The sequence below is a fragment of the Vicia villosa genome, linkage group LG5, assembly GCF_029867415.1.
Source record: "Vicia villosa cultivar HV-30 ecotype Madison, WI linkage group LG5, Vvil1.0, whole genome shotgun sequence".
Taxonomy (NCBI): domain Eukaryota; kingdom Viridiplantae; phylum Streptophyta; class Magnoliopsida; order Fabales; family Fabaceae; genus Vicia; species Vicia villosa.
Genome location: NC_081184.1, coordinates 126,476,647 through 126,492,759, shown reverse-complemented (window position 1 = coordinate 126,492,759; position 16,113 = coordinate 126,476,647). Strand labels below are relative to the sequence as shown.

At 34.7% G+C, this 16,113-nt stretch overlaps 1 protein-coding gene across 4 annotated transcripts; it reads left to right on the top strand.

The window, feature by feature from the left end:
* Positions 1–10,582: 10,582 nt before the first annotated feature.
* LOC131602395 (disease resistance protein RUN1-like) lies at positions 10,583–14,826 on the top strand. Of its 4 annotated transcripts, none has more exons than XM_058874495.1 (6): positions 10,583–10,745; positions 11,069–11,570; positions 11,670–12,765; positions 12,867–13,160; positions 13,319–14,101; positions 14,188–14,826. In XM_058874495.1, exons 2-6 carry the CDS (start codon positions 11,071–11,073, stop codon positions 14,755–14,757), a joined length of 3,243 nt encoding a protein of 1,080 aa, XP_058730478.1. In that variant the 5' UTR covers positions 10,583–10,745; positions 11,069–11,070; the 3' UTR covers positions 14,758–14,826. The 4 variants fall into 4 exon arrangements, with proteins under 4 accessions (XP_058730478.1, XP_058730479.1, XP_058730476.1 ...); XM_058874496.1 differs by having other exon boundaries at positions 10,583–10,804; XM_058874493.1 differs by having other exon boundaries at positions 10,585–10,745; positions 11,024–11,570.
* The last annotated feature ends 1,287 nt before the right edge of the window (positions 14,827–16,113 follow it).

Genomic DNA, 16,113 nt, shown 5'->3' with positions numbered 1-16,113 from the left:
CTCCTGGACATCCGTGAGAGAAATCTTGGGAACATTAACATGTATAATCCCAGGGTGTTCTGTCCACACATTCAAAAAACCAGAATAACATTCTTGAACAGGCATATTACCTTGTATGTAATTGGCAATCTCGAGCTCCAACTAAAAACGTTTGGCCGCATTGTCTAGGTTATAGATACACTTCAAGTAGTTCCTTATTTCTTGAGTAGTGAAAAAAGATCGCAAATTATTAATCATGTGAGGATCAATAGTACCAAGAATCCAAGTGATAATCTGAGCATCTTCTATTTCCCATGCATCTAAGTCAGTTGTCTCTAACGGTGCCAAAGAGACATCGTCCAAGTGACTCCATAATCCTTTTTCTTTGACATACATCCAAAATTGAAATTCCCAAGCAGAATAATTCTTTCCAGTAAAACAAACACAAATACGATCTATTTCGTTTTTGGAAGCCATAGAAGAAATATTGGTAATAAAAAGACTTGAACACAAAAAACAAAAAACAGGGGTGCAGCCCCTTCACGTATCAACCAATGGAATTTTTTTTAATACTACTTCTTAATGCCAAGAAGCAAAAGAAGTGTAACAAACTGCTGCAACTCCACGTAACAATTGATTAAGAATACTAATGAAACAAAACCAACGTGCAAGCCCTACCAAATGTTTGCCTACACCGAATAAGAATACTTGCCGACACCGATACTTGCCAACACCGAGACGAGATCACGACCAAACCGAACACGATTTGCAAACAAGGAGGAAAAACGAAATTGAAACTTGTGAGCACTACCAAGAATGAATTCGAGAAACGATTGTAAGTATCAGAGATCACAATCACCAACTTAGAAGAGATTACCGAGAACCGAGATCTACCGAGATGATTTCTATAGCGACCTAGTGGGGTGCCGCTGAATAAAGCCAAGATTAACCTAAAACTCACAGGTTTGATCAAAAAACTACTAATACCATCTCAAGAATTCTTGGCTTGATGCCTTTCTCATTATTATTTCTTGTATAAATAGAGTTTATAGGGCTATACAGATAATTACACTAAATAGTTACATGTAATGAGAACAAATCAATTTCTGATTTGTTTCCCTTATTCTTGGAACAAACCCTTATTCTAGGAACCAACTAATTCTCATTTGCACCTGTATCTTCTCATTTATGCCTCCATTGCTTTCTAGTTCCTTACTTATTGCTGCATTAATCTTTAGGATATCCTCATTCAAGGAAACAAATCGTGATCCGCTGATTATGTAATACCCCAAATCTATTCCAAGCATTTATGCGGAAAATATCAGAGTATAAAAATTCTCAACACAATCAGGATGTTGCATATTCAACATAAACATACATATGTCATGCTTTTTAAACCAATACATAACACTTTCAAGATTGGAATGAACATAACTCATAAACACATACTTCATAATATAAATCTCGAATTCTGAATAAACATAGTATTCATAGCATATTCCAAACTTAGATTCAACATGCAGCCGATTCACAATGATTCACCAAATAAACATAGCATCTTTGAATCATAAAATAGAAACAATACAAACAAACTCCTCAGATGTATCATAATGTTCAATAAACAAATAACAACGTAAAGTAAGTGTTCATTTCCCTCCCGAGTGCAACGTATCAGAGCAATGACACCCAAAACTCGATTATAAGCAGAAACAGCTACTCATCTGGATTATCTGCACGTTACCCACGTGGAGGCAACATTCAAAGGGAAAGGGTGAGATATCAAACTATATAAATAGGATCATGATAAATTATATATTAGATAAAGAATATAAATGAATCACCGCATCACACAACATCAACATAAACAACACAAAGAACGTCATCAATGAATAGTCATGATATCAACATATAAGTATCTTCAACAAGTCAACATATAAGCATCACAATGCATAAACAATAACTCCAACCAACAACAACTGACAACGACTCAAATGCGACTCAACTGTGCATATGCATGTGGTACCATTGGAGTAAAACTCCCAACTTAGAACATTTCCAGTAATTTCGAGGCATAAGGCAAAGCCTTCAACTTAGAATGTGTCAAACCAGGCCAACTTCAATGAGCATTAGCTCCAACTTAGAACATTGTCAATCCAAGCCAACTTTATGTTATGCTATGCTATGAGACAACATACAACGACCACAACTCGATAACGAGACAACGACATAACAACAACACAACAGCGGTCACATATCAACGATCACACCTTTCAACTTTAGCCAAAGGCTCACAACATAACTTAACAACGAAATTATCAACTTCATAGCAACATATTTGCAATATCAAGATTCTCTAGGATTCATACCATAAGGATACCCACAGAACAATGCATAATAATAATAATATCAGCAGTCACAACATTATTCGTAACAAAGACATCCAAACCAAACCCATAATTTTCGGTCAATTCGCAAAATAATCACAATATGCCAATATATCAAGTAAACCAAATCGACTTCGAATCATCATCAAACTCAATTAGAAATAATGTTAATTACCAAAACAACATCATTGGCATAGCAATATATTATCCTCAACATAAATATTCAACCAAAAACACAATTACGGACAAATTTTCAAAATACTGTAATTTACTGATAAACCGAATAATTGATCTGAGTCCAAGTATTTTCCAATCACATATACTTATTGAAATCAATTCAACTATTAGTTTAATCAACTAATTAATATCACACCAAATTAATTTCAATTCGATTATTATTTCCTTTCTAGCATCCTACTGTTAACAAGGCATTTTAGTCTACTAATGCTAGTATTCACAATATATTAATCTTACTGTTTCCAACTCTATTCCACTTCATAATTACAGTTTTCATTTCAATGCGTATCATACCAATATTCATTGGTATATTGAATAACAGCATGGAAACAATAAATATAACAGGGCAATATGTGAAACATTAGGAAGTAAAGTCACAGCACATGAATAGTGAGGGAGGTGCCCACCCCCACGGGAAGAGGCCCTCACCTCAAGCTTCTAATTCATTTCTATTACACCATTATATATATATATATATATATATATATATATATATATATATATATATATATATATATATATATATATATATATATATATATATTATATGTATATTAAGTAATGGTATGTACACAATGAAATAGAACAAGGCACGTGTTGGAAACGGAAAATAAGACAATTAACAGAAAGAACAAATGCCAACACACAATTGAAATAGAAAGAAAAAAATCTCACGAAAGCATAAAACGAAAATGGCATGGATTAAATGGGGGTGCCGACCGCCCCTTGTGGTTAGTGCCGGTCGTCCCAGGCCCCACAGTGCCATAGCTACATGTTGCACACTATTTCTTATTTTCCTCCATTTTCTTCCATTTCCAGTATGCATAGCATTGCAACATTATGCCAATTTCAATGAACAGCAATATGAACGTAACAATTTCATTTATTCAAACAGCGACAGAAATCAAAGTTAACACAACACAGTGACAAATCTATACCCTAAACTCACATACAATCCATCATATTCCCATTTAGGTAGAAAGAATCCCCCTTACCTTGGATTGAGTGCAGCTCTAAGGAAAATCAATGGAAAATTTTGGGCAAATGGAACTTGAGAGCAACACACTTGGTCTCTTTCTTCTCCTCTTCACAAACCCTACTTTTCTCCTCTTTTGTTTTTTCTAATAACTCTACTTCTTCTCACCTTCTATTTTCAAAATAAGACTACTCATAGTCACTTAACACACAAATGGGCCTAATAAAATATACCCCTTATTACCCAATGTCTCATATTTACGGTCTAATCTTAATCACTCAGAAAATTCTCAAAACGCTAAATATTAACTCATTAATATTTCTAATACTAAAAATATTAAAAATTTTGATTAAATATCGATCCGTCATCCCGAACTAATACTGACTAAATCATCCCAAAACGCGAAAATTTCAATAAACATCACAAATGACTAAATTAAGCAAATAATTACTTTTTCGGGCGTTACAGATTACTCTCTCCTCATTAATTTTGCCAACCCTGTGTTTCTTCTTCCGTCAATCACTCTTCTTCCTCTACATTGCTTCTACACCACTTTCCAAGCACTTCATCACCATATTCATGGGTGAGCTCTCCTATTACATTAGTTGTCCCTAACCGGTTGCCATTCATGTTCCCTTCTACATTCCTTCCTTCCACTCTTTGTATTCTCTCAGAGCATCCCTCCTTATAGTGGCCAAAACGAGCACTGTGTAATCCTTCATACTCAATTTTATATCTTCTTCGCTTGATTGTAAACATGGCTAGCAAGTTCGCGAAAAATTCTCAAAGAATTCAAAAAATTATGGCCCCGCATAGAGCATGCTACAAGCTAAAATGAGAAATTTTAAAATTTTAATTGGAAGATATGCATGGCTCCACATATAGCATGTTGACTGCTTTGCTTGAAATTGTGTTGCAGTCTTTTATTTATAAAGTGCTTTTACTTTCATTACTATATATGTATCTCATGTGGGACTCAAATAGTTTCAACAAACTCAAGAGTTTCAGATTTTAATTTTTGAAAAAGTTAAATTTTATTAATGGTAGTAATATTATTAAATTATCTATTTTACGTCACTAAGTAAACCATTTTTTAATAATGGTAAATCGGTTAATATATTTGAAAGTACCACGAGCTTAAATAGTGTATTGACTCTGTATACAATACCTAATTCTTTGAGAGTTGTAAATCGCATACCCAAAATTGTACCACGTACCCGAGCGAATTGTGACTCTGTAGATTATAATCATCATTTCATGATTTGAGCCTAATTTACTTCTTTCAGATTTGGTTGTTGGGTGAGGCTACAGGGTGTTTTGAACAAGTTTCATAAAAACATGAACAATGTTAAATACAAACTTTTCTTTCAATTTTACTTACGAATAATTTGTTTTGTCTATAATTTGAAGGAATGGGAAATGCCAAAATCAAGGTGAAGAATGGTAAGATTGTTCTGGTCAAAGATGTTTGGTATGTTCCTGGCATGAAGAGCAATCTGATGAGTGCGTGTCAACTAATTGAGAAAGGTTTCTCAGTTATTATGAAGGAAAATCTCTTGAAGTTGGATGATTCTGATCAGAAGCTGATTATGTAATATGAGCAGGGAAGTAACAGAATATTCAAGGTGAATGTGGAGACAGCTAAAACTAAATGCCTTAGTGTAGAAGGCATTGAAGGTGACAGTGAGGTGTTTATTGTGTTTAAGCGTGAGGTTTCTACTGTGTTTAAGCATGAGGTGTTTACTGTGTTTAAGAAGTTCAAGGTGAAGGAAAAAAGACAGAGTGGTTGGAAGCTGAAGATTCTCATAATTGATATGGAGGTGAGTATAACTCTACATAGTTTAGAAGTTCTGTGAAGAAAACGGAGTTGAGCATGAAGTGACTGCTCTGTACACTCCAGAACATAATGGTCTTGGTGCAAGAAGAAATCATACTTTTCTTGATATGACGAGGAACATGTTGAAGGAGAAGAAGCTACCTCACTCGTTGTGGGGAGAAGTTGTTGCCATTGCAACGTATGTGCTCAATAGGTGTCCAACTAAGAAGCTGAAGGAAGTTGTTCCTTTTGAGAAGTGGACTAGAGATAAGAAAAGTGTGAGTCATCTTAGAGTATTTGGTTATGTATGTTATAAACATGTTCCAGATGCTAAGAGAAAGAAATTGGATGATAGAAGTAAAGTAATGTTACTGGTGGCCGGTACCATAATACAAGAGCTTATAAACTTTATTGTCAAATCTCTAAGAAGGTGGAATTCAGCAGACATGTCATAGTGAAAGAGTCAGAAACTTGGGCTTGGAATATGTCTAATCTTGCCTCTAGTGTAGGAGGTGCTTCTGAAGGAAGTTTGGAAGTTGTTTTGAAGGCGAGTCATAGTCAGAAGATGGATCTAAAGTTGAAAATGATACTGACTCTGAAGGAGAATCAGAGCCTGAAGGAGATTCCGAAGGTGACTCTGCTGAGACTCTAGAACTGATCTAGACTCTAAAGGTGATCCAAAATCACAAGGTGGTTCAGACTTTGGCTTCAAGACTCTGAGAGGTCAAACTTTGAAGGTGGTAATTCTAAAGATGGTGTCTATGAAGGAGGTCCAGAAGATGACATTGTTCTAAGTTCTGAAGAAGAGTCATAACCAGTTCAGAGACCACAAAGAATGAGACAAATACCCAGAAGGTTTGTAGAGTTTGATATGATACACGATACTGAAGTAGACTCTGAAGGCGGAGTCATTCAGTGTGTCATGTTAGTAGACTCTGAACCTGTGAATATAGAAGAAGCACTCAAGAAAAAGTCAGGCTAAAGGCCATGAAAGAAGAGTTTGAGGCTATAGAAAGAAACAAGACTTGGGAGTTAGTGAGCTTCCAAAGGAGAAGAAAGCCATCAGCGTCATATGGGTTTTCAAGGCGAAGTTGAAGCCAGATGGATCAATTGGAAAACACAAAGCAAGGTTAGTAGCTATAGGTTTTCTTCATAAACCTGGGCTAGATTACTTTGAGGTATTTACACCATTAGCTAGACATGATACAATTAGGTTGGTGATTGTTATAGCTGCTAATAGGAACTGGTCTACGATACATCTGGATGTTAAATCTGTATTTCTAAACGATCCTTTACAAGAATAAGTTTATGTGTCACAACCTTATGGGTTTGTGAAAAAGAACCACGAAAGGATGGTGTACAAGTTGCATAAAGATTTGTATGGATTGAAGCAAGCGCCTAGAACTTAGAACTTGAAGATTAATTCATTTTTCAAGAAGCAGGGGTTTCAGAAATGCGAGATGGAATATAGTGTTTATGTATAACATACTTTTGGAGGCAATATGATTATGGTGTGTCTTTATGTTGACGACATATTGCTGATAAGGAGCTGTTCTGATGAGATAGTCAAGTTCAAAAAGGTGCTGATGAATCAATTTGAGATGCTTGATTTGGGAAATATGGTATATTTTCTAGGGATGGAGATTTTATACTTTGAGAAGGCAATGAATATTAAAATTACCACATTATTAAAGCTAGGAAAATGAAATCAATAATGAAGTAGATCTGGAATTGAAGTAGATATGGAAATCAAAATGAAGATTCTTAAACTGACGGACCAATTATTGGAGATTCTTTAATTGACTAGCAGAAAATCATGAGCGGAGCAGTGAGTTATTGGTGGAGAAAAAAGGTTGGCGTAAAGAGACTTTAGGCAATTTTCAGAGAAACATAGTTTAATTGATTTTGCAAATCCATCTCTTTATTTCTCTCTCTGTGTATTTAGTTTTGGTGTTATATTTGTATTGGTGAATGAAAGTGTGAGAATCACCAAATGCTCATTATTGTTTTTTTAGGTTTGGATTGTTATTGTACTTTCGGGATTGAGGTTGGATTTTTGAGGTTGTTGGAGTTGGAGTGTTATTGGAATTTTTTTATTTTGAGAAACTCTTATTACATTCCTTGGGGTTCTTAGGCATCATGTGTGCTTCCAAAATTACCCCTCTACTTCTGGGGGTGTATCCCCGGACGCACCTTTTTTTTACTTAGCGTGAAAACGTTCCGCAGATGCATCTATAGAATATATTCGTATGTATATCTACAGAATAAACCAAAAACAGAAAACTAGAAAATCAACATTGCAACGATAAAAATAACATTCATAGATAATAATTGGCATTACATTGATGATTTCATCAGAAAATTAAATATTACATTTCAATAGCCCGATGGACGCTTGCACATCTCTAAGATTTGCTCGACCTTTCTTTGTACCGTCGCTACGAACTCGAGCAGGATTTTCTCTTCGAAATCGTAATACGTTCGCCACATTGCCAAAACATCCTCTTGGTTCTTGAGCTCAAAGTTTTTGTAAACGACGTTCCCTCCGTTTTCAACTGAAGGTGAATGAACTCGAGCTTCACAACCTTTCATTTGTCTCCGTAAGGTAGGCAATAATGGATTTCATCAATGATATCATCGACCGAGGTGTAATCGTTTAATTTGAACGTCCACCCGGGTGTTCTACCGTCGAAGTAGGAGATACTTGCGACATACCAACGGATTTTGATATCATATTGAGACATTTTTGTGTTTTTCTGAAATACAACATAAGAAACCCCAAAATTATAGAATACCTAGGTGAATATGGATCACTCATTTTCTGTCACAGAACTTTCCGTGGTTTGTATCTCATTATGTTGGTTTTTAATCATGAGATTTACGGAGTCCCAATCTCGACACAAGTCACCCTTGCTATTAACCAACCAAATTTTCAAACTAGAATGTGCCGATTCAACTCCGTTGGTGGTTGTATTCCCAAGATGTCAGACATTATCAGTCCACGCACAGACAAACTTCTCCTTCACCTTATCAAGAATGGTGCTTTCAACATATTTCAATAAATCATGTAATTTTCACACACTTTCCGAAATTGAATGACAGAATCGACATATAATTTTGTTGCCGAAGAATTTACAATACGATTCCATGCATCCATTATGTGTTCAACAATCACACCGGACTTCACCAAATTTTCACCTTTGGTCTTTACTTGTTTCGTCCCTACCGCGGGTTTAACCTTACTTCTCACATTACATGTTATATGATATCGATAAAGTAATGCATTAAAAGAAGAAAATACCTTTGCCACCACATTCATCAACGCGGTATCGCAATCCGTAACAATCACCTTATGCATCTCAACTTGTTCCTTCAAAAGTGGCTGACACACCTCTAATGCTCACCTAAAACTATCATCTTTTTCACACTCCAAAAAAGCAAAATCAACAGTGTATATCTTCTTGATAGATGTAACACCAACCATCTCAAATAATAGAAGTCTATACTTGTTGGTCTTATAGGTAGAATCGAGAATGAGCACTGCGGAGAACATGTTGAACAACTTTATCGAATCTGGATGAGTCCAAGAGATAACTCGGACCTTAACTCCATCGTCGCAAGTTCTGTACCCCGACACGTAACTGTTATCATTCAACAATTTTAACAATTGTTGCATCTCACTTCTATCTCCCCTAATCGTCTTATTATTGCGGTACCAGATGTTATACACTTGCCTTATATTTGATACGTTATCGGGTTCCTTCCGTTTCAATGTAGCAAATATATTTTTGGTTGGACAAGATTCAAGGACATGTCAGTAATACATGTCTTCTCTTTCGGTTTGAGTCGACATACACTAGGATGACCTTGTAAATTTGAGCATAATTCATGGTTATGCAAACCATAAATAACACTAAATTTCCACTTCTTGCTAGCCAACATATACCCACGAATTTTAAATGGACACTCGCATTTTCTACTATCCGTGTCGTCTCTTTTAAACTTCCTTAGAGGATTATGGTATTTCCCGCTTCTTTCGCACAACATTGTCATAAAAGCGTTTCTTCTTTCCGAACCATTATATGATCTTCCTATTACCACACCAAAACTAAGGCTAGTGGTACTCCTATAAATCCATGTGAGCATGCTATCACGATCATCAAACTCTTCCTTGTTATTGAAGTCACCGCCGACCTCTAACGCCGTTACGGCAACCCCTTCGGCATTCGGAGAAACATCGTTTGTAGAAACTAATTCTTTTGAGATAATATCGGGTTGCGCCATACCTATTTGTAAACAATAACAAAAATAACACAAAATCACAATACTGCTGGAAACACAGCACGGACATGTTTCGGAGATGCACCTACGAAAGCAACATTATATTTTTTTTATAGAAATTTGATGCATAATGTGAGCAATGTATGGACTAAGTTGAATCCTTAACTAAAATTCAATATTCTCTTGCTCCCTTTGATTTGTTGCACCAAAAAGTTGGAGTTTTGGTGTGAAAAATGATATTGATGATGTAGAGTTTTTAGGTTGGTGGAGGTGAGTGTTGAAGAAGAAAGCCAACAATGGGGGAGTGATCATGCTAGTTCAAAGTATATCAGATAGTTCCGGAGCTAGATTTACGAAATATTTTGGCGCTAAGACGTTCCGTAGATGTAGCTACGACAAAATCCCTTAACTGAATTAATTTGAAGTTTTTTTCCAACATTTACTAGTTCAAAATGCTTTCGTAGATGTAGCTCCGGAAAAAAATATACTTCCTGATGTGTATCTCCGGAATCAGGAGGCATAAATAGAATTTTGTTAGATGTCTAAGAGTATCAAGGGGTGCATTGAGATATTCTTTTATTTTTTGAGTTGAGGTTTTGTAAGTTTTATTTTATGGGTTTTAAAGAAGATTTTGGATTGAGAGTGATGAAGATGTGAAATAGTTTTAATAATTGTGATGAATATATTGATTGTGGTGATGAAAATATGAATAAATGTTTTGATTTTGATTAAGATTTTAGTTTGATTTATGAAGATATTTTGAGTTTAAGATGATGGTTGAGGTTATGAATTTTCTAGGTTGGAGATAATGATATATGACAGGATGAGTTTATGGTATGTAAAGTTGAGGGGAAAAAACTAATTTTAAAAATGAATAGACTAAAAGTTGAAAACACGAAATTACATTGGTCCGACGGTGTAATTAGATGACTTTGAGGAGAAAAATCCAAATTTGATGTTGATTGAAGTGGTGAAACGAAGATACAAGGAAGGAATTAAAGCTGCTTTGACTTACCACAAAAGAAGAAGAAGAAGAAGAAAAACAAGCATTTCATCCATTCCCAATTACCTAGTTAGTTCTCCATTGACTCTGTCTAGATTCATCTCTATATTGCTCACGCTTCTCATACAGTATTGTTCACCATCTACCTAAGTTCATCTTTTCCTATTTTAACTTTATATATTTATATAACATCGAATGTTATATTAAGATGTTTTCTTCACTTCATGTCTATCATATATGATCAATCATATTTATCCTTAAAATAATTACTTACACTTTTTCCTTCCATTCATCTATATCATATATGATCAATCTTATTATTTATCTAATTTTTCCTTGTGTTGCAGACTTTTAGTTTCATAGAAACTTGGTTTTGACTTTTACAATTGCAGCAATGGCTTTGGCTTGCAATAACCTCCAAAGCGGCTCTTCAACTAGGATGAGATGGAAATATGATGTCTTTCTGAGCTTTAGAGGTGAAGACACCCGCAACAATTTCACCGATCACGTTTTTGGCGCTCTCAATAAGAAAAATATTATTACCTTCAGAGATGACACAAAGCTCAAAAAAGGGGAACATATTTCATCTGAGCTTCAACAAGCTATTGTAGGATCCCGTATTTTGATTGTAATCTTCTCAACAAACTATGCTTCTTCCACATGGTGCTTGGAAGAACTCGCAAAAATTGCTGACTGCATTAATGTTCCAGGACAATCTGTTCTACCTATTTTTTATGATGTCAGTCCTTCTGAGGTCCGGAAGCAAAGCGGATATTATGAAAAAGCCTTTCAAGAGCATGAACAAAGATTCAAAGCAAATTTAGAGGAAGTGCAAAGATGGAGAGGAGCTCTAACACAAGTAGCTAATCTCTCTGGCTGGGATGTAAGAGATAAGTAAGTATTCTTTTCTATATTTGCAACAAGTTGATTAAAACGTTTAAGTCTGTTTATGTCATGTGATGATTTAGTCTTTTTTTTACTCTGTTCTTTTAGGCCACAGTATGGAGAGATTGGAAAAATTATTAAAGAGGTAGCATGCTTATTGGGAAACAAATATTCTAATTTACCGGATATAGTTGGGATGAACTCAAGAGTGGAAGAATTAGAAAACCTTCTGATTTTGGACTCAGATGATAATGATGTTCGAGTTGTAGGGATTTGTGGAATGGGTGGAATAGGGAAGACAACTCTTGCTACCACATTGTATGCTAAATTCTCTAATCAATTTGATGCTCACTGCTTTATTGATGATGTAAGTAAAATTTATGGAGATCATGGTCCAATTGGAGTACAAAAGGAACTTCTTTGTCAAACTTCAAAAGAAGAAAATCTTCAAATATGCAATCTTCCTATGGCATCTAATTTGATTCGAAATAGGCTATGTCAAATAAAGTCCCTTGTTGTTCTTGATAATGTTGATGAAGGTGAACAACTGGATAAATTGGACATGAAAAGAGAATGGCTAGGCACAGGGAGTAGAATAATCATAATTTCTAGAAATGAGCATATCTTGAGAGAGTATGGAGTAGATAAAGTATACAAAGTTCGACTCTTGGATCGTAAATGTGCCCTTCAATTGTTCTGTAGGAAAGCTTTCAAAAGTGATGATATCAAGAGCGGTTACATATACTTGACAAATGAAGTACTAGCATATGCCAATGGCCTTCCCCTGGCAATTAAAGTGTTGGGATCATTTTTGTATGGTCGAGATGTTTCTGAATGGAGCAGTGCGTTGGCAAGATTAAGAGAGAATCCAAGGACAGATATCATGAATGTATTCCGAATTAGTTTTGATGGACTAGAGGATACAGAAAAGGAGATATTTCTTGATATTGCTTGTTTCTTTAATAGAGAGAGTGAGGTATACTTGAAGGAAATTTTAGATTTTCGTGGATTTCATCCTGAAATTGGTTTAAAAGTTCTAATTGATAAATCATTCATAACACGTGAGAAGCAGGGAATTTGTATGCATAATTTGTTAGTAGAACTAGGAAAGAGTGTTGTTAGAGAAATATCACCCAAAGAACCAAGAAAGTGGAACAGGATATGGGACTACAAGGATGTTCATAGTGTTATCTCAGAAAACATGGTAAAATAGTTATGGAAATAAAATATTGCTAGCCAATTTTATTTTAAAGATTAATAATATTAAAGTCTTTATGATATTTTATGTCCTGTGCAATATTGTAGGCAGCAGAAAACCTTGAAGCCATAGTTCTGCAGCGTTATACAGAAAATGATAAAGAAATACAGGAGATGACAACATTGAGGGCTGAAGGTTTAGCAAAAATGAGTCACCTTAAATTGCTCATGCTGTGGAATTTGAATTTCTCAGGAAGTCTCAATTTTCTTTCAAGTGATTTGGGATATTTATATTGGGAAAAATATCCTTTCACTAGTTTACCATCAAGTTTTCATCCGGATAAACTTGTTGAACTGGTCCTACAACACAGCAACGTCAAGAAACTATGGGAGGGCACAAAGGTACTATAGAAATAATTATGAGTCTTTGTTTTACTTTTTCTTTAGAAGTGTTTATCTCATTATATATTTTTTTCTTCCACTGCAGTTAGTTAAAGAAAAAAATTAAAGTTTTAGTATGATTTTGAATATGTTTCTTTCTATTTTTCATTGCCCTGCAGACTCTACCTAATTTGACACGTATTGATCTCTCTGACTCAAAAAATCTTATTATGATGCCAAATTTTAAGGAGATTCCAAATCTTGAGAGCCTAAATCTTAAAGGATGTATAAAACTTGTGAAGATTGATCCGTCCATTGGCACCTTAAGAAGGCTTTCCTCATTGAATTTGAAAAATTGTACAACTCTGGTCAGTATTCCTGACAACATTTTTGGTCTGAGATCTATCAAATTTCTAAGTATCTCCGGCTGTCCAAATTTATTCAAATTTGATAATAAGCTGTTAGAAATACAAAGACAAACCAAACAATTGGAGATGCTTGATAGCAAGGATAGTATTATCCAATACCAACCAACATCCTTTATCTACAAATTTCTGGAGACCCACTTCAGATATTTGATTTTTCGAAAACCTGAAGATTCAGTTGGTTTATTATTGCCTTCATTGTCTCGTTTGTCATGTTTGGAATATCTTGACCTGAGTTTCTGCAATCTTCTTCAAATCCCTACTGCAATTGGGTTGTTACATTGCTTAGAAACCCTATATTTGGGGGGTAACAATTTTGTCACATTACCTTCTAGCATCAAGGAACTTTCCCAACTTAGAATACTAAACTTGCAGCACTGTAAGCAGCTGAAATATTTGCCTGAGCTCCCATCAAAGAATGTCTTGCAAGTAAGAAGAACAATGTATGCTGAATTTAATATTTTTGACTGCCCCAGTTTAATTGATATGGAATGCTGTTATAGAATGGCTTTTTCTTGGATGATACAATTCCTTCAGGTGCCTACTACTCCATCCTTTTTCCTTTTGTCTTTATTTATTTTTATGTGATTGAACTGATACATAACTAATATATTTCGTACCAGGTGCACATGCAATCCAAGATCCCAAAAGAACAGATTAGAATTGTTATTCCCAAAACTGAAATTCCAATGTGGCTCGACAAACAAAATGCAGGCAGTTCAATAAGCATCGATCCATCACCCATTATGCATGACAAGAATCGGATAGGCGTTGCTTGCTGCTTAACATTTGTAGCACATGATAATCCAACTAATTTAGGTGAAAAATGGCCACTTGGTTTTGGGTTGGGTTTTCAAAGTAAACAGCATGGTCGCGGGAACTATTCAATTATTCCCATACGTCTTGAAAAAGATCTGGTCACAGTTGATTTAGATCACTTGTTGCTAATTTTTTTCAGTAGGGAGAGTTTTATTGGTATGATAAGTTATATAACAGAGGAATTGCATGATGATATTAGTGGTATTGAGTTGACAGCTTTGATGGAGCAGCCCCTTGGTTTGCACTTGGAAGTCAAAAATTGTGGTTATCGTTGGATATTTAAGGAGGATCTGGAACAATTAAACCCAGAAATGATGTACAGCGGAAATTCGTCAGTTCAGCCATATTATTTTGCTGATAATAAAAAACCTTGAAATTCAATAAAATCAATTTGATTTTTTGTATTTTAAAGATGATAAATGCTGATTTTTTGTTAGTTCTCTTTTTATGTTAGAGTCAATATTAATGCATATTATTGGTATGGTGATAATGAACATGCTTGGTCATTGATTGTCTCTGCTGATCTATTTTGCTAAATGTCAAAATCTGGATATATTTATCTTTATGCTAAGTTAAAGTGTCTGAGTGGCTGAGCTCTCCTATTACATTAGTTGTCCTTAACTGTTTGCCATTCATGTTCCCTTCTACATTCCTTCCTTCCACTCTTCATGTTCCCTGCAAATTATTTGATTTTGGCCCTTCAAATTTGTCTCATTTTACATCTCTTTTATTTTTCTTTTCTTTTTTTTTTAATTTTATAATATTTTATTCAACTTAGAATATATAGACAAACATCCAATATCCCTTATAAAAAAATTGAAACTCTATATGACTAATAGAACTGATAGACTTTGAGACTTTATGCTTAAATATGATGGAATTATTGGCCAAAAAGTTTATTATTTTAATTAGGTAATAGTCTTTTTTTTTTTTTAAAAGAATTTGCCTTTAGGCATAAGTTGAATGAAATATTTAAGATTTTCTAAATATTACTTTCAAAGTTTATATATTAAAAAGAGAAAAAAATAAAATTGTAGAGAAGAAAATTAAAAAGAAAAAACAACAAAAAAATAGAAATTTAATCTACATGTCATTAGGGGACTATCAAATGCAATCGGGACAAGCTTGAGGGGTCAAAATCAAGCAATTGAAATTTAGGGGACTAAAATCAAGCAATTAGAAAATTTGGAGGACCAAAATTAAGCAATTGAAACATGGGGACCAAAATCAAACAATTGAAATATTTGGAGGATCAAAACTGCATTTAAGCCTATTTTTAAATTACCTATTTTATGTCATTTAAGTAAATTAGTTTTTAATAATGGCGTATTGGTTATTATATTTGAACATACCACGAACCAAAATAGTGTACCGATTCTGTATACCCCGCATACCTAATTCTTTGAGAGTTGTGAACCTCGTACCTGAATTCGTACCATGTATCCAAGATCAACTAAAGCGTTATCAAAATAGATATCTCCAATGGTAACCGGTAAAGTAAATTTTCCAGAATCAGCAGCCTTCGCTTCCTTCTTTTTCTCATTGTTTTCCTCTTGATTTTCCACCACACCCTTATTTTCTTTTTTTACTCTCCCCAACTTTGTTTTCAACAATATCACCACCTTTCATCGTGATTGCATTACAGGTTTCCTTGGGATTAACTTGAGTGGTGGCAGAAAACGTACCTCTTTGTTGCTCACTTAGTTGCTTTAGAATCAAAGAGTGCGGAA

Excerpts from the sequence above, each read along its gene's own strand:
- LOC131602395 (XM_058874495.1), top strand. The coding sequence starts at position 11,071 with ATGGCTTTGGCTTGCAATAACCTCCAAAGCGGCTCTTCAACTAGGATG. Across the intron at positions 12,766-12,866 it reads GTGTTATCTCAGAAAACATG|GCAGCAGAAAACCTTGAAGC; the intron begins GTAAAATAGTTA and ends GCAATATTGTAG. Across the intron at positions 13,161-13,318 it reads AACTATGGGAGGGCACAAAG|ACTCTACCTAATTTGACACG; the intron begins GTACTATAGAAA and ends ATTGCCCTGCAG.